At 34.8% G+C, this 20121-nt stretch overlaps 1 protein-coding gene across 2 annotated transcripts in view; it reads right to left on the bottom strand.

Annotated features, from left to right (window-relative positions):
* The window catches only part of LOC150102025 (lysine-specific demethylase 2A-like), a 478446-nt gene that overhangs the window by 75456 nt on the left and 382869 nt on the right, over positions 1-20121 (bottom strand). For both annotated transcript variants that reach the window (XM_090400997.1, XM_090400998.1), the window contains exon 11: positions 10477-10569. In XM_090400997.1, coding sequence (XP_090257123.1) covers positions 10477-10569 — 93 coding nt within the window. The remainder of the gene's footprint in view (positions 1-10476; positions 10570-20121) is intronic.

Genomic DNA, 20121 nt, shown 5'->3' with positions numbered 1-20121 from the left:
TCTTTTGAAAAGTATGTGCGCACCCAAACGAGTCACCATACTGATCATTTAAGCAAAAAAGTTAAAACATTTTAGTTCACTCTTTACCTTCTAGTGTCAATGAGACGTCAGCCAGGTCACCCCAACTCCCCACCGTGTTCCCACACACGGCAGTAGCCTCCCCAGTAAACAGTCGGAAATCACGATTCACAAGCCTTGGGCAGGACTCGATCCGGGAACTTCGCGCATGTGAGGCCAACCACGATACCGACTGTACTAGATAGGATTCTGAGTGTGTGTATTATTACCATCACCAAGTAAGTTGTGTGACATCAATCACTGAGCTAACATAAATATTTTATATGTATTTAATATTGATCTGATTAGAAGTAAGAAATAAAGTAAAAAAAAAAAAATAACACTAGTGACTGATTGCCTTTTGATCGTTTTCTCTCTCGGTCATCTGAACTTTCACGTAGCATACGCAGTACTCCTGTAGCTGGCAATGAACAATTTTGTTGCCTAAGTTTGTGTACACCATCCACATGTATTTTACATGTCAAATGGCATTTCAAAAAGTCCAACTTCCAAGTGACATCAAACTTCTTCCCATTAGTAAATCCCCAGCAACCTTTGCATCAAGATAATAAATATAAACAATACAAATTGTAGCATCATACATAAATATTTCACGCAGCAAAATGTTTATAAACTCATGAGCTTCTGGCATAGCAGTTTGCACTATTTCATCCAGTCATTCACTTTTAAAGCAGCTAGCAGTTCGTTTTCGCTTCACACCTTTTGCTTCCTTTGAATTTGACATGGTGCATCAGTTTTTTTGCAATTTTGTTATTTGAAGAATGTTTTTTATTGTTTTTATAAATTTACAAATCTACTCTATTCACTGAATAACTTGGCAAGGCAAAAGCTGAACCAACACTAAACATTGCCGAGGGCAACACAAGAGCTAAAAGATATGTCTAGAGGCAAGATTTAATTAACTTGGTTGTATCTCAATGTGTATACATGAATGTTATTATTTAGTCTACTATTTTAAAATTCCTTTTAAAAATTAGAGAATTTTGAAATGCTACAATATTTTTAATTGTACTCTAATTTAAGTTTTTCAAAGTGCTTAAGGGTCAAAGCTGTATAACTGAGAGGAGACCTCCACATAGCCTTTAAAGGAATGTGGAGAACCGACCAGGGCTTCTGACCTAATGTCCAATCCTCACCTTCTCGTGGTGCACCCTGTTGGGTATCAACTTGGATACTGAACGAACTAAGATGTGCTGGCAATTTGGGATTTAGCCAACCAAATTGTATTCTTATTGGTTAAACCAAAATAAAAAATGATAGTACAACATGACAAAATCTCATGCCAGCTGGGGCGTCACCCGGTTAAACAAGGCCCCCGTTGTTTTCGCCAGGGAACCAGGACGAACAGCGAAAAGTCAGTTACTGGAACAAATCTGAAAACAAACCCCAACTCAAAATTACCAGAGTTAAAGATCGGTACTATCAATGTAAGAAACCTGAATGGCAAAGAAATGGAGCTAGCTGAGGAATTAGATAAGTACCAGATCGACATAATAGGGGTGATTGAAACAAAAAAGACCAAAACTGGTGATATCTTTCTGAGCAATAAATACAAAATGTTATATTCAGGCAATGACAATCAAGGAAAAGAAGGAGTAGTCATAATATTCAACATAAAATACGAGGCTAATCTTCTTGAATGGCAGTCAGTCTCAAGTAGAGTAATGTGGGCAAATATGAGAATGGGGAACTGGACAATGAGACTTATTTGTGCCTATGGTCCCACAGAAGGTTCTACTAAGGTAGAGTGGAGGAATTTTTTGAGGCGTTAGAAAAAGCAACTGACACAATGAAAAAGGAAAAGTTGATCCTTGTTGGGGATCTAAATAGCAGAGTAGGAAATGATTGTGAGACATACAAAAATATTTTGGGAAAATTTGGAGAAAAGAGCAAAGCTAATATCTGTTGGATTTCTGCTCAGGACATGGACTGGTTATCACTAACACCATGTTCCAACATAAAAATGTGCACAAATTCACATGGAGAGAAGATGCTAGGAATAAGAAAAGTCTCATTGACTATGTTATTGTTGATAGTGACGTTTTCTCCCTGGTGCAGGACACCAGAGTGTACAGAGGATTTGAAATTGGAAGTGATCACTATTTAGTCTTGAGCAGGATAAAATTGAATTTCATATTGAAAAGAATAACATGTAAGAAAGTTTTAAAGTGAATAAAAGTTGAGCAGCTCTCAGACGTGAACTGTAGACTAAAATACACAAAGATTATTGAAGAAAAAATGAAAGAGCTTGAGAACAGGAATCAAACCTTGGAGATTCAGTGGCAAACTCTGAAGAAACCATTGATTGATTCAGCCAGAGAGGCGTGTGGTGAAGTTGTCTGCAAGGATGAAAAAATCAGAACTCCATGGTGGACACAGGAAGTTAAAGAGGCAGTGAAGGAAAAGAAGAAAGCATATCAAAAGTTCCTGGCAAATAAGTCAGCTTTTGCTCTTACAGAATACAGAGATAAATGTAAGAAAGCTAAACACTGTGTAAAACCAGCTGAACAAAAGTCATGGGAGGACTTTGGCAAGAATACAGAAAATAAACATCAAGAAGGTGGCAAAATATTCTGGAGGTTGTTGAAGAAGTTTAGAAATGGTGGAAAGAGTGCTGTAAAAGGAGTTAGAGATGATAAAGGTGACATGAAAACGGGAGAAAAAGATATCCTTGAGGTATGGAGTAACCTACTTTGAAAAACTGCTAAATGAAACAAGTAGTGATGACAGCAGAGTGATAAAAAACACTGACCAGGCATGCAGTCAGGAATACATATCCATACTTGAAGTAGAAAAAGCCATCAAAGGCTTGAAATGTGGAAAGGCAGCAGGAGTAGATGATATTCGACCAAAAATGCTTAAGTATGGTGGTATAAGAGTCTTACAGTGGCTGCACTGCAGTTCAGAAAGCCTGGACAGAGGGACGAATTCCCGATGATTGGAGTAGAGCTCTCATAGTACCCATATATAAAAAGAGAAATAAAACTGAATGTGAGAATTACAGAGGTATTTCCCTACTGAGTGTTCCTGGCAAGATCTATGCAAGTATACTTGAGAAACGGTTGAGAAGAATTGTGGAAGAAAAGCGTGGTGAAGAACAAGCTGTATTCAGGCCAAATAGAGGCTGTCAGGATCAGCTCTTCACTTTACGACAAATAGTCGAGAAAGCATGGGAATATAACAAAGATCTGTATTTAAGTTTTGTCGATTTGGAAAAAGCATATGACAAGGTGCCAAGAGAGAAGCTATTCAATACGCTGCAGTTATATGGTGTCAATGGGGCATTATATCAAGCAGTACTTAGTCTTTATTTGAGTTGTAAGTCAGCAGTTAGAATTGAAGGGAGTACAGGGAGATGGTTTGATGTTAAATCTGGTGTGAGTCAAGGATGTACATTATCCCCTCTATTATTCATTATCTATATGGATCACATTACGAAGGAAAGTGGTATTAAACATGATATCAGAATTGGAGATGTTAATGTCAGCTCTTTGCTTTATGCGGATGATGTGATTCTTCTAAATAAATCCGCTACAAGTCTGCAAGATTCTCTGACTAAATTGAATAGCTGTTGTAATAGATATGGTATGAAGGTCAGCAATAAAAAGACAAAGACAATGAAAATAGGCAGAATCATTGAAAATGTCAACTGTGTTGTGAATGGATAACCTATGGAACAAGTAACACATTTCAGTTACTTAGGCACGATTTTTACTGACGATGGTAAATTATATATAGAAATAGACAACAGAATCAGCAAAGCTGGTAGGGTGGGAAGTCAAATGAATAAATTCATATGGAATAAGAGAGAAATTAGTCGGAACACTAAATTAGCTGTATTCAAGCCAGTGTTCAAACCAGTTTTAACTTATGGATCTGAGAGCTGGGTCAGAAGTAAAACACTTGATCAACGACTAGAGACCGCAGATATGAGAGTCCTGAGAAAGATTATAGGCGTGAACAGATGGCATCAATGGCAATATCATATTAAAAATGAGGATATTAGAAAAGAACTTGACATTGTCAACATACAGGAATGCGTTAGCAGAGCTATCTCAGGTGGTATGGTCACTTAAACAGAATGGGCGAGGAAAGATTAGCAAAACAAGTGTTCTCTGCCAGGTTGGCAGTAAAACGACCCAGAGGAAGACCAAGATATAGGTGGATTGATATGGTACAAAGTGCCTTAGACAATGGAAATATAAGATCTGATAATGTTGGAGTCTTGACAAGTAGCAGACTGATTTGGAGGAAAATTGTAGATAGGAAGTTAGTAATGATGTAATTTTTTTCATGTAGTACTGTCATATCCTGTACACCCCTTGAGGGTACATGGCAGGAATTTGATGGTGATAATGATGAAACCATTGTTTTAATTCGTCATGATCTTGAACTAATTTGATCAGCCAATCACATTTGGGAATTTTCCATGAGTCAGGGCTGAGATGTAAACAAACCACACGCCATTCTATGTGCTACTTAAAAATTACACATTTAAGCCACACCTCTTTCACTTTGGCATGAAATCGCTAGCCTTAAATAATTTATACGTTTTGTGCAACTTCGAGAATGTAATAAAAAATACGAAGTTAGAGGCTTGAGTGTTGCTGAGTTACTGTATTTTTTAAAGAATTTATAGGTTAATGTTTAGGTGGAACTTCTTTAATTAATAAATTTTAATTTCATCTTGAAAATCTAGTGTGCGCATATTTTTTGCTTTGTGTCTAGTTGTAAAACATGTGTGCACGCATGTAATTATACATGGTTACAAGCTGTAAACATGTAAATCATGTGTTTTACACGTTTACAGCTTAGAGAGAACATTGGATGTAAGTGTCACCATTCCAAAGCAATCTGCATTCATTTCAGCTACATCGGAAAATTATATTTCTATTTTCCTGTAAGTAACTTTCATGGTTCTCCTGATTAAGTTAGTGCATCCAGAGGTATGCTTTTAAGCGATGTACCTAAAAATCAGCAATTTTTGAATTGTTATTTTTTTTCATTGGTTGCTATATATAAAGAAATTATACAAATAATTAAGATATTTTAGAAACAAAGTACATATCGATAGTAGTGTAGCTTGGTTACTGGCATCAATGACAAATTCATAGCTAGTTCTTTCATATGTGCCTTTTTTCAGTGTAACAATTTCGATAAAATGTCATGCAACTGGCACCAGCCATAGCATTACTACCTCTGCATAGTGATATATCTTAGCCTTGACTGACCAAGATATATTGATATAGTTTAGTTATTATAACACAAGTCTGAACATGTCATATAAAACAAGTTAATGAATAATTTAGTAAGGAAGGATAAACATGAATTTGTCTGCTAATAATACTTACTTGGCAAATAAATTCATGTTTATCCTTCCTGCATATTAATAATATTATTGTTAAAATAGGATTGTCATTGTTAATTAACATTACTGCTGTTAAAATGTTATCATTAAACTAGCTATTAAACCTTTACAAACCAAGTTTGTAAAAGAAATTGGCAAAGAGCATTGCTTTATTCAAGTCAGCATGATGAATGCATTGCAGAGAAATTATTAACTAGTTTGAAGGAAGTTTTGTTTTCAAATTTGAAGTGACATGGTACTTTTATAAAAGTGGAATGCTCAATCACAAAACATGCTTGTTTTGTGTGTTGATGTACTTGAGTGTGTGTGTGTGTGGGGGGGGATTAATTGCTTAATGCGATAGCAAAAAAAAAGGGGGGGGGGGAAACCACAACAATAAGTATAAGTGAACAAGAAGCTGCTTTAAGATAACTTGCATATAATCCTGGGATTTCTTCACCATAACATATCATTTTAGTTACCTTTAAAATAATCTACAATATCTTTTGGTTTCTTCTCTAACTCTTCAGAAGCTAGCAGATGAGTCTGATGAAATTTTCATGCTAGACTGGACATCATTATATACTTATTGTAATTTATTAAAAAAAAATTCAGCTAATGCCTATTATTCCCATATAGGCAGTAGGAGAGGCCGTTTTAGTCCTATCTAACTTTTGGAGACTGAGGGGACAGTTCAATCTCCACAGGAAGCCAATAAGAGATAGCTGGCCCAAGACTATCACTAATTATATATGACATCCGGTGAAGAGAGGGGAGTGACAAGAGCATCACATCTCATAGTTCCTAATCCTAACACTATGTTTACTGTCTGAAGATAGTGTGGGTTCTATGGTGGATTTTCTTGAGTTTCTGGGGGAAAAAACCTGCTTCCCCCATGCCAGAGATAGACTAACTTGGGAGCCAATCAAAAAAAAGCTTAGTAAAAGTTCCAAGCTTTTTTTGATTCCTCTAGTCGGTGAGTAGAATTGAACTTATGCGGCTCTCTCTTTGGGATTTAGCACTGTTGAAAACACATACCACTTCCGCTGTGCTACATGGTTGTTTATTTATGTATTTATTTTGATGGAAGGGGAGTTAGAATTCTCCATTTAACTGAAAGGAAGTTATAAACCATTCTGGAAAACAACAGCTTTCCAACAGAAACAGATTACAAGCAAGTGATACTGATATTTTTGTTGCAATAACTTTTTCTCCTTGCTTCAAGAATTTCCTAATGGCTACCTTCGTCTGTTTGTTTGTGAGAAAGCCATTATGCCGAAAATGTTTGGTAAATTTTTTTTTTTTTTTAATCAAATCAAAACCAAAAACGCTTCAGTGGGCTCAAGAGTACTTCCTTGCAGTCAACAAAGTGTTTTTTTTTTTTAATTTTTTTTTTTTTTTAAGTTAATGATCCTTCAAACATCGAATTGCTTTCCCAATGCGGTTTGGATAAATGGTAGATTATGTAATTGGTGTTACCAAACCAAAGAAGACAAAAAAACAGGTAAGTTTTCTAAATAACTAAAAGATGTTATATTCAGGCAATAATGTGAAGAGAAAGGAAGGAGTACTTATTCAACACTAAATATGAAGATAATCTTAAATGCTAAGGAAATATCATGTAGAGAGAAAGAGAGAGAGAGAGAGAGAGAGAGAGAGAAATGTAGGCAAACATCAAAATGGGAAATTAACCAATGAGACTTCTTTGTGCTTTGGCTTCACAGTAGGTTCTACTAAGGAAGAAGTGAAGAAATTTTTCAAGTAAATTAGAGAAAGAGCTTACAAAGAAAAAGGAAAAGTTGGTCGATGTGGACATCTAAACAGCAAAATAAGAAATGAAAACTTAACACATAGAAATGTTTTGGGAAAATTTGGAAAAAAAAAAGTGCAAATCTAATAATAATGGTAAGTATCTGGATTTTTGTTCAGGAACGAACTAGTCATCACATGTTCAAACATAAATGTGTGCACAATTCAAATATTGTTGAACAGCTGGCATTATTGCTGATAGTTTACTGCATTTTTTTTTTGAATGTTACATAGGTGTTTAGTTAATTATTATTAACTTGCATTGGACATGGACATTGTTAATTGTTATCATTACTGATAAATTTCATGTAATTCATATGGACAGTCAAGAAAAACAGTGATTAGTAAGACATTTAACAATATGCTAGCTATCAACATTATTGAACTTGTCACTGTTTTGTTGCACATTATGAATATGAGGAAGTATAAGTCATCCTATTCATCATTCATAATTAAGAAATATAACTATGTGTTTAGCTGTTACCACAATGTCAGTAAGTATATGGCTCAACTGTTGTAATTTGGGATTTTCTCTAGGTATTATAGTCTTCCCCTCATCATCATGAATCTGGTGAGAGTTAATGTTATAGCCATGCTTCTGGTGAAAGCTGAAACTATAATAATATTCATATTATTTATATTGGGACTATGGCATAAAGAACATGGTATAATGGTACAGCCCCAACCTCAACAAGTTGTTGAAGGTATTTTCACTTAGTTATAAATTAAATTAAAGGACTCAAGAATTTATATTCTTGTTTAATCCTTTATTGACAAACTTCGTTTGCTTACACTTGGATAAAGGATTAAACAACAATATAATTTCTTGGCAGTTTTAATTTATAACCAAGTGAAAAAACTTTCGACAATTAGCTCTAGCCCAGAGTATTTAAATGATAGTGTTACACTTGTATACAGAAAATAGATGATTTCTGCATTACATCAAAGTTGGTATCTCTTCTGGATCTGGCTGCTACTGATGAGACATTAATAAAAATGAAAACCATCCCACAATGCATAGCATTATATACACCTGAAAGGATGTGTGCGTTGCATAACAGGATATTATTATTTATATGGGTACTCTATATCACCATGGAGTCAAACGACTCATCGCAGGAAATCCACACTATCCATTAACACAGTATCTAATCATACATCTCCTTAAAACGTATTCACTATTTGGGCACTCACAACAACCACCTTTGGCAATCCATTCCACTCAGTCACCACTCTCCAAGTAATGGACAACTTGGAGAGTGGTGACTGAGCATCTTTCAGCTACCTTAGTGAAGATAACTGGATTTACTTCCTACGGTAAATCCAGTTCATTTACCTTAGGAAGTTGTCACACTTAGATAACTTCCAAGTGCGACCCCTTGATTTTTCTGTACTCCCCAAGTATTGAAAAATTTCTTTTGTGTCAATTTTATAGAATCCCTTTGATAACTTATAAGGTTCTATCATATACTCTCTCCTCTGCGTGTCAGCTAAACTCTGCAACCCACACACCTTCAATCTATTCTCACAGGGTACATTCCACATACTTTCACGAGCTTGGTCACTCATCTCTGAATTCTCACCACCACCACCTCCTGATTCCCAAGAAATTCAGGTGACCAAATCTGTGCACAATAGTCAATATGTGGCAGAATCATAGCCTTATAAAGAAGGTTAATAACCTCCCTATATTTACTTGTCAATTTGTTCTTTAACATCCAAGTAATCCTCTAAACTATTTTGCAAACTCTTGCAATATGTCCTCTGAATTTCAAATCTCTATTCACCATCACCCCAAACCCCTGGTCTCATCAATTTCCTATAATCTAGTGCCATCATACAATATGAAATGAGGTATCCCTTTTATCTCAAACTTACATTTTACAACATTGAATTGACAACCATTGTCCTTTGCCCACACAGCCAATTTATTTATATCATCCTGCAAGATATCTATATCACCTTTATCAACTATTGCCCTTCCCAGTTTTGCATCATCAGCAAACAACTGAATGATGCCCCCCCCCCCCCCCCGACCTCAAATCTTCTGCTATACCATTCATTAATGAACAAATTAAAGAGTAGTGGTCCTAGTACGGAACCCCGCAGCACTCCACTAGTCACCATTATTTGCCTTGATTCTACTCCACCAGACACCACTCTCCCTCTGATGTCTATCAGTCCCCAACCCCACATCCATTCCACCAACCTCATATCCATTCCCATTTGCTCTAATTTTTGTAATAATTTTCCATGTGGTATTCTGTCAAACGCTTTGCAAAGTCCAGTAGTATAATAATGTAGCCATTTCCTTTATCTCCGCTGTCACCTTATAAAATGTGAATAAATTACAAAGGTAGGACCTCCCTTTTACAAAGCAATGCTACTCCTATAGGGTATCATATTCCTATCCACCCATTCCTGAATTTTACTTTTAACCAACTTTTCCAATAACTTTAACCACCACTAGAGAGATACTAATTGGTCTATAATTTGTTAATTCTGTCTTGGAGCCAGCATTATGTAATGGAACTATCTTACCCTCATGAGACAGATTAAACAACTTCATCAGAGACACTGCTAATTCACTTGTATGTTCTCATAACACACGAGCTGACATATTGTCCAGGCCCACTGCTGTATTCACATTGATATTTTTCAATATACTGAGTACCTCCAGTTCATTTACCTAAATTCTTACATCAGTCTTTGCCAGGCAGTAAATGCAAAGTCACTACTACCAGAATAATATACCATTGCAGAGTGATCACTTAGTAACTGAACTATTTCTTCTCTATTAGTAAGGTTAATTAATGTGAAGTCATTTGGCTCTATAGGATTAAACATGAATGTAACTTCTTGGCATCTTTAATTTAACCTCAATAAGCATGGTTCGTTAATTTACCAAAGATCTGGGAGAAAGTCATTATGAGAACAGATAGCCTGACTTTTCCAAATTAACTTTATAGTTAACTGGCCCATACAGGGCACCTTGTTAGGACATTGGTTCTGTGTCAGTTACAAATTGAATTGTTACTAATATTTTAGAGTAGTGCTTGTGTGCTTATTACAGTTATAATTTGTGCTATGATGATGCTGGGTTAGAAACCAGCAAGATATTAGTAAGTTCAATAAATTAATTTATTTTTTCCATCTCTTTGTGTTGTTTATACCATGAAGCACTAATATGAATAACCAACAACATCTAAGCCTTTTGATATGTATATAAAATGATATCAAACCTTGACATTTTCTAGAAGCCCATCTGGATCTTTAATTAAATCTGGCACACTTTTTTTGTTAGCAGGAAGCAGATGAAGCCACTTAAGTATTGCCTACAAGAAAAAAAGCAAAAGAGGAAATAAGAAATACTTTAATAAATATAATAATAAAAATATATAAAATAATTTGACCATTAGTGCAGTTACCATAAAAAAGCAAAGTGGTAACTGGCAAGGAAAGAAAGAAAGAATACAGATGCTGTGTTCAACTAGTATGAAATCTATTATTATTATTATTATGGGCAACTCCAAGGAGTCGACAGACTCATTGAGGGAGGCCCTAACATCATGTCAAGAACAACTATTTGACATTCACACAGTATCTATCATACCTTGCCTTGAACTCGTTGACAGTAATGGCACCCACAACAGACTCTGGCAGCTTATTCCACTCATTCACCACTCTCCAAGTAAAAAACCTAGTTGTTCTAACACCCTTGCTAACCACATTCTTGCCCAGCTTCCATGTATGGCCCCTAGTCCTCCCACCACCAGTCCTATTCTCAAAAATATCTTCTGAATTAATCTTAGAGAAACCCTTCAGTAATTTGAATGTCTCAATCATATCACCCCCTTTTCTGCCTATCAATCAATTTCTGCAACCCACAAATCTTCAACCTGTTCTCATAAGGTTCATTCCATAGACCTGCTATCACCTTGGTCACTCGTCTCTGGATCATCTCCACCTCCTCCCCATCAAGAAGAAACCCTGGTGCCCATGTCTGGGCACAGTAGTCTAGATGGGGTGTTATCAAGGCTCGATACAGAGGAACAATAACCTGTTTGTCTCTGCTTGAGACAAACAGGTTATTGTTCAGCAACCAAGTGATTTGATGAGTGATTTAGCTACTTTTGCAATGTACCCCCAAATCCCTGGCCTCAATTTCCTGGGGTACTGTTCCACCAATGTGATATACTGCTGCAAATCTTTTCACCCCAAAATGCATAACCTTACACTTTGCCACATTAAATTGACATCCATTTTCCTTAGCCCAGTCCTCCAAACTATCCAAATCATCCTGCAAAATTTTGACATCCTGTGCACTCACTATTGCTCTACCCAACTTTGCATCATCAGCAAACAAGTGAACACTTCCTCTCAGATCTTTTCCTATATCGTTAATGAACAAATTGAAAAGTAGTGGTCCATTATATTGCATGATAAAAGCATAATACTGCATCAAAGCTCCATATGACCCCAACCTTTAACTCATTCACTCTCTCATTCAGGTAAATGATGCAAGTTTTTAAACTATGGGTTAGCTGAAACAGAGTAGTTTTTATCAACAGGATTTTTCAGTGTTATTTCTTTTCAAAAATGCATGATTTATCAGAAATATTGGAGTCAAAAACTAGCTTGTTTCACCTAATCTGCTGATACAGAACAGTTTTTTTTGTTTTTTTTTAATGAAAATACAAATTTCTTATGTTATGGATAACAAAAAAAAAAAAAGTAAAAATCAGTCAGATTTCCTAAAACTATACCCCAAAACAAAAGAAAACATCATAATGAAAACACATGCGCATGATTAATATAATCTTTCATAGATTAAATAAGTGATCCATTTTGGCACTGAGGGTTTCTCAGCAAATACCATTTTATGGTCTGCTTTCTACCCTTTGTAACTAGATTTCCAGTTTCCTCTTGGTTACTCTCATTGAGTGTTGTGGTGGATGGTGCACTCTTTCTCTTGCAATTTTTTTTTCTATTAATAAAGGTGTTCCTCAAGGATTTCTTAATTCACCCACCTTTTTTAGGGTTTTGAAGATGATAATACTCTGCATTTCTTCTACTCCGATAACAAATGCAGTGCTCAAACATCTCAAGCTTCAAGATTATACAATAAGTGCCCTAAACACAGATTTCCACATCATGTTCTCACAAAAAATTATTAGTTATTCCCCCCCCCTTATCTTTGATATGATAGTCACAGCTAGATCTATCTTCTGAGACAGACACTTACTCCTATTGGCACAAGCAAATTATATCTATATGTTTGGCTTCCAAGAAAAACTTGGCATCTTTTTTATTTTGCTAAGATATTATTTTTCATCTGTCCACTAACTTTATACAACTCACAAAACTGTCAACAACCTTGGAATACAGTACTTACTTTTTTGTTGGTGCATCTAAAGATCTCTCAAAAACTGCTGTTTAGAAGAGTTCAGGCTAATTGATGCACCTCATGGACATAGACACAGCAGAACTGACATCCATCATGCCACCATTTCTACTACATTTATAATATCATAACAATTGTCCAACATCCTTTTACAAAGAATTGATGACACAGCAAACCAGCTGCTCCGTTCATTTTTTATTATTTGAATTATCTCCCCAAAAGACTACAACTGCTATCAGTTCAAAAACCACATCAACAGATTATTCTGCTCTTGAGTACTGCCCACATATGATTATGATTTGGTATAGGCTTTGTAGCTTCAAGTATCTGCATGTGTGTGCGTTTTTTTTTTTTTTTGGGGGGGGGGGGGGTACAAAAATCACACCTAAAGATTTACAGATGGACCCGATTTCAATATTTGATATCAAGAAGCAAACATTTGAAAAGGACAGAATGCTTTCTAGCGCATGATGGAATCACCAAATTACTATTCATCACTTGAAGAGGAATAGTAATTACTAACACAATGTTCCAACATAAAAATGTGCATAAATTCGCATGGGAAGAAGAGACAAGGAATAAGAAAAGTCTCACTGACTATGTTATTGTTGATACTTTTCTTCCTGGGGGGACACTAGAGTGTACAGAGGATTTGAAATTGGAAGTGATCACAATTTAGTCTTGAGTAGGATAAAATTGAATTTCATATTGAAAAGAAGAACATCTAAGAAAGTTTTAAAGTGAATAAAAGTTAAGCAACTCTCAGATGTGAACTGTAGACTAAAATACACAAACATTATTCAAGAAAAAATGAAAGAGTTTGAGAAAAGGAACCAAATCTTTGAGAATCGGTGGCAAATCCTGAAGAAAACATTGACTGATTCAGCCAGAGAAACATGTGGTGAGGTTGTCTGCAAGGATAGAAAAATCAGAACTCCATGGTGGACACATGAAGTTAAAGAGGCAGTGAAGGAAAAGAAGAAAGCATATTGAAAGTTCATGGCAAATAAGTCAGCATGTGCTCTTAGAGAATACAAAGACAAATGTAAGAAAGCTAAACACTGTGTAAAACCAGCTAAACAAAAGTCATGGGAAGACTTTGGTAAGAACATAGAAAATAAATATCAGGAAGGTGCAAAATATTCTGGAGGCTGTTGAAAAAGCTCAGCTATGGAGGAAAGAGTGCTATAAAAGGAATTTGAGATGATAAAGGTGACATAAAAACTGCTGAAAAAAGATATTCTTGTGTAAAATCGGGTACAGAAGGAATTTTATACAAATTTACCTTATATACCGATTTTACTGGTAAACGAGAATCTATTCAATATACTTGTGATTAATCAGCAAAATCTGTTATGTTTAGTAATATAGAAATAAATTATTGTGAATTGTTAAATAGTGTAACTACCAAAATTTTGTAAAAAGAACAAAGAAAATTAAATGTGAAATAATTTATGTCAAAAGAAAGTTCCAGAGAAAGATATTCTCAGACGGATTATCTTATTAACTTATGACCTAGGGCAATTACCATCATGAAGGTCAAATATGTACGGGGGTTTCCTGCCTTAATGCAAGGACAAAAAAAAAGGTGGCAGGTGCAGACCCACGACATCCCCAAGGGATTAAAAATGTAGCCAGAACTCAAAAGACTAAGATAAAAGGGTTGCTGAGACACGACGAGTTATGCCGAGGCAGGTTACACAGTTACGAGGGTTACGGCAACGGAGGTCAGAAGTTATAGAGTCGCGACGGAGTTTTGCTAATCGTCTTCACGTGGACGGCCATGCAGAAGGAGAGGCAGATTAGAAGTGTGTATGTGGCAGAATAAGTTCATCTTCGTTCTGATTTGGATCCAGGTTCAGGAAAGCAGCCCCGATTCAAGGTCGGAGTCCTGCGTTCCAGTCGATAGATGCCAGAAGTGCGAGACAACTAATTTGAGTTGTGTTTGAAGAAGGTTATTACCGGATTTTTATGCCGCCAAGTCCCTGACGTCTGTAATTGTAAGAAGAGATCTCACAAATCCTGGAAAAAGTTCCTGTGTGCGTAGCCAAGATTGGAAAGTATCAGAGGAAAGAGAATTCAAGAATCTATGAGAGTGGACTAGACTACTAATTCAAAGTAAGGCCTTTATATTGTTTTTACTAGAGACAGAATTGTGATGGTGATTTGTCTGAAGTTTTCTTTGTAATAATAATTGAGGACTATAGGCATTAAGCTAATCTTTGAATTATCTTGCTGAGTTAGAGAAAACTTAGTATACTTTAAGGTGACATAATATGTGCTTAATATTGTTGATATTAGCTAAGTCTGCTTTTGTTCAGAATCGAAGAATTGCTCTGTGTGTGATTAAGTGTTAACTAAAGAAACATCATATACACGTTGTTTTACAAGAATTGGTTACTTAAGAAGATTAACTGTATTTGCATTTATGAGTTGCTATTGAAGTATAGAACCTGAACTTTCTTGTAATTTTAGTATTAACCCTTTTGTACTTTCTTTGATTATGAATAAATTGTTTTCTAGTTTAAATAATTTGCCTGATTCTTGCTTACCAATGCACTGCTCCTAAAATTCGAATCTGTGTGTGTCCTAGAGTTGAATAGCCATGACTATAGTATAGAATTTTTTTGTTGCTAGATTTAGTATTAAATAAGAGAGAAGTTTCTGTGTTTTACTGAGTGTTTTTCTTTGGAAGTATATTCATCTCCTATCTACAAATTTTGGTGGCGCAGCTAGAAATCATTTCCAAAATTCAATTTAGAAAAATGCCAGTAGTTCAAACAAAGAGTTTGGCTCCAGCCAGAGGTAATTTCTTAGATCTGAAGGTTTTGCACACATGAATAATAATATTTGCAACCGTGAGACAAAGGGAAAATTAAGTTGAGTGAGAGAATTGAAGGTTAAGAGATTAAATCAAGCAATGGATTACGAGCTCTGAGTTACAACTGTTTAAGTTAAGATTGAGTTAAAGTAAAGTTAAAGTATAATGTTAAAGTAAAGTAAATTTTGAGAATAAGTTTTGAATAAGATAAAATAAAACGTATATTTTACAATGCCGCAGAAGACGACAAGATTTAATTAAACACCATAAATTTAACACTTGATATATATGGAGTAATTACTTCAAAAAATTGATAAATGAAACAAGCAATGACAAAACTATGGTAAAAAAACAATTAGCAGGCATGCAATCAGGAATACATATCCATACTTGAAGTAGAAAAAGCCATCAAAAGCCTGAAATGTGGAAAGGCAGGGCAGCAGGAGATGATATTCGACAGCTCAAGTATGGAGGTATAAAAGTCTATTATATATGAATATCTAATTCATATATAAAAAGACTTTTATATATGAATTATATATAGTTCATATATAATTCACATTATATATGAATTATATATGAACTCTTATATATGAATTAGAGATAATTGGAATAGAGCTCTCAGTGTAACCATATACAAAAAGGGAAATAAAGCTGAATGCGAGAATCACAGAGGTAATTCCCTACTGAGTGTTCCTGGTAAGATTAATCCAGGTATACTTAAGAAATGATTGAGAAGGACTGTAGAAGCTTGGTGAAGAACAAGCTGCATTTTGGTCAAATAGAGGCTGTCAGGATCAGATTTTCACTTTATGACATACAGTTGAGAAATCGTAGGTTAACAAAGTTATAGTCTGTATTTAAGTTTTGTAGACCTACAAAAGGCATATGAAAAGATGCCAAAAGAAACGTTATTCAAAATGCTATAGTTATATTGTGTCAATGGAGTATTATGTTAAGCAATACTTGGACTATATTTGAGTTGTAAGTCAGCAGTTAGAATTGAAGAAAATACTGGAAGATGGTTTGATGTTATATCTGATGTAAGACAAGGATGTACATTATCCCCTCTGTTATTCATTATCTATATGGATCACATTTCATAATGTGAAAGAAAATACAGTAAAAAGTATGAAGGAAAGCAGTATTAAACCTGTTATCAAAATTGGAGATGTAAATCTCAGCTCTTTACTTTATGCAGATGATGTTATATTTTTTAAATAAACCCAGTACATGTCTGCAAGATTCACTAACTAAACTGAAAACTGTTGTAATAAATTTGGTATGAAAATCAGCAATAAGAAGACAAAGAAAATGAATACAGACAGAAATGTTGAAAATATCAACTGTATCGTGAATGGAGAACCAATAGAACAAGTAAAGCATTTCAGCTACTTAGGAACAATTTTTAGTGAAGATGGGAAATTACCGTATTTACTCAAATATAACTCGCCCTCACGTATATCTTGCACCCCTGATTTTAAAAAAAGAAATTAAAACAGTTCGCATATATCACACACTTTTTACATACATGAAAAAAGTTTAAACTTTAAAAAATGGATAGTCAATGTAATCATGGCAGTTTCAGATATTTTGGAATTTGGTTGAAGATTGTCAGCATTTCAACTCAATAAAATAAGCTTAAAACTTTAAAAAATGGATAGTCAATATTATTATGGCAGTTTCAGATATTTTGGAATTTGATTGAAGATTATCAACCAAATGGATTTCAACTCAACAATTGTCGAGTTGAAATCCATTGAGTTGCGCAATCTTTTGTTAATACCACTCAAATCGTATGAGACCAGAAGTAGTGATAGTGAATAGCAGATTCTTGGTAAGTCATACCCATTTTCAGTATTTTTAAATCATGGTGATCTTATGATTCGAAAATGGTAAAAGGACAAGCAATAATGAAACTGCTTGTTTTAATTTAATTACAGAAATATTGTTACTAAAGGTTCAAATATATCACGTTAAGGTGAGCAGCCGATCAAGTAAATAAAGTTGATAATTATGATTTAAATGCATTCCTTTTATATATAATATAAGCAATTATAAATCATAATGATACTGAAGATTTAATTATAAATGTCTTCTTCTTCTTTTCCAGGCTTATAGGGCAAGTGGCCTGTTCTGGACTCAATTCCATCTTTTTAAAGGTCTTCCTCTGCATAGAGTACCTTTTGGGTGGTAATTTAGAATTTGTTTAGGTATTCTGCTTCTATTCAGTCTTAGTATATGTTCTTTCCATTTTTCTCTATAGCAAATAACTGTTTCATTTAGGGAGTTTGTAATTCCAAGATTTTTTCTGATTTTGCTGCTTTTCATTTTGTCCATTATTGTGACTCCTTCAGTTCTGTGCAGAAATTTTATTTCAGATGATTCAATTCTTCTTTCATCTGCTTTTTTTTTATTGTCCATATCTCACTGCCATAAAGTAAGGTTGGTTTAGCAACAGTATTGTAGATTCTTATTTGTGTGTGTTTTTGTACATAATTGGGTTTAAAAATTTTATTTATGATGCCTGTTACTTTTAAAAAGTTTGATATCTTTAGTTCGATATCAGCTTCATTTTCATATAACATCGTGCGACCTAAATATTTGAATGTGTTTACTTGCTCTATTATTTTGTTGTTTATTATTATTTTGCTTCTTATTGGATTAGCATCTTTGAAGGCCATGACTTTTGTTTTGTCTGTTGATATTTCCATACCATATGTTTTTATCAGATTATTTAGACTGCATAATGATTTTTGTAGTTCATCTTCATTATTTCCAAGGATTATTTGGTGATCAGCAAAAAGAAGAGTAGCTAATATCAGCTTCGTTTTCATATGACATTGTGCAACCTAAATATTTGAATGTATTTAATTGCTCTATTATTTTGTTATTTATTACTATTTTGCTTCTTATTGGATTAGCACCTTTGAAGGCCATGACTTTTGTTTTGTCTGTTCTGTTGATATTTTCATACCATATGTTTTTATCAGATTATTTAGACTGCATAATGATTTTTGTAGTTCATCTTCAATGTTTCCAAGGATTATTTGGTCATCAGCAAAAAATAAGAGTAGCTAATCTGGTATTATTGGTTTATCTTCCATCCTCCTTCATTAGTTATCTTCCATTCTTTTATGATTTTATGTAATGTATACCAAAATAAAAAATATTGGTACAACATGACAAAATTTCATGCCGGCTGGGGTTTTATCCGGTTAAACAAGGCCCCCGTTGTTTTCGCCAGGGAACCAGGGCAAACAGCGAAAAGTCAGCTACTGGAGAACAAATCTGAAAACAAACCCCAACTCAACATCCCCAGAGTTAAAGATCGGTACTATCAATGTAAGAAGCCTGAATGGTAAAGAAATGGAGCTAGCTGAGGAATTAGATAAGTACCAGATCGACATAATAGGGGTGACTGAAACAAAAAAGACAAAAACTGGTGAGATCGTTCTGAGCAATAAATACAAAATGTTATATTCAGGCAATGACAATCAAGGAAAAGAAGGAGTAGCCATAGTATTCAACACAAAATACGAGGCTAATCTTCTTGAATGGCAGTCAGTCTCAAGTAGAGTAATGTGGGCAAATATGAGAATGGGGAACTGGACAATGAGACTTATTTGTGCCTATGGTCCCACAGAAGGTTCTACTAAGGTAGAAGTGGAGGAATTTTTTGACGCTTTAGAAAAAGCAACTGACACAATGAAAAAGGAAAAGGTGGTCCTTGTTGGGGATCAAATAGCAGAGTAGGAAATGATTGTGAGACATATAAAAATATTTTGGGAAAATTTGGAGAAAAGAGCAAAGCTAATAATAATGGCAAATATCTGTTGGATTTCTGCTCAGGACATGGACTGGTTATTACTAACACCATGTTCCAACATAAAAATGTGCACAAATTCACATGGAGAGAAGAGGCTAGGAATAAGAAAAGTCTCATTGACTATGTTATTGTTGATAGTGATGTTTTCTCCCTGGTGCAGGACACCAGAGTGTACACAGGATTTGAAATTGGAAGCGATCACTATTTAGTCTTGAGCAGGATAAAACTGAATTTCATATTGAAAAGAATAATATGTAAGAAAGTTTTAAAGCGAATAAAAGTTGAGCAGCTCTCAGATGTAAACTGTAGACTAAAATACAGAAAGATTATTGAAAAGAAAATGAAAGAGTTTGAGAACAGGAATCAAACCTTGGAGATTCAGTGGCAAACTCTGAAGAAAACATTTATTGATTCTGCCAGAGAGGCATGTGGTGAGGTTGTGTGCAAGGATAAAAAAATCAGAACTCCCTGGTGGACACAGGAAGTTAAAAAGGCAGTGAAGGAAAAGAAGAAAGCATATCAAAAGTTCCTGGCAAATAAGTCAGCTTTTATTCTTACAGAATACAGAGACAAATGTAAGAAAGCTAAACAGTGTGTAAAACTAGCTAAACAAAAGTCATGGGAGAATATAGAAAATAAATATCAATAAGGTGGCAAAATATTCTGGAGGTTGTTGAAGAAGCTTAGGAATGGAGGAAAGAGTGCTGTAAAAGGAATTAGAGATGATAAAGGTGACATGAATACAGGAGAAAAAGATATTCTTGAAGTATGGAGTAAATACTCTGAAAAACTGCTAAATGAAACAAGCAGTGATGACAGCACAGTGATAAAAA

Source organism: Typopeltis vanoorti, chromosome 11 (assembly GCF_054136105.1).
Source record: "Typopeltis vanoorti isolate ZY-2024b chromosome 11, IOZ_Tvanoo_1.0, whole genome shotgun sequence".
Taxonomy (NCBI): domain Eukaryota; kingdom Metazoa; phylum Arthropoda; class Arachnida; order Uropygi; family Thelyphonidae; genus Typopeltis; species Typopeltis vanoorti.
Note: the sequence above shows the minus strand (reverse complement) of the source record. Positions and strands in the feature narration are given on the sequence as shown.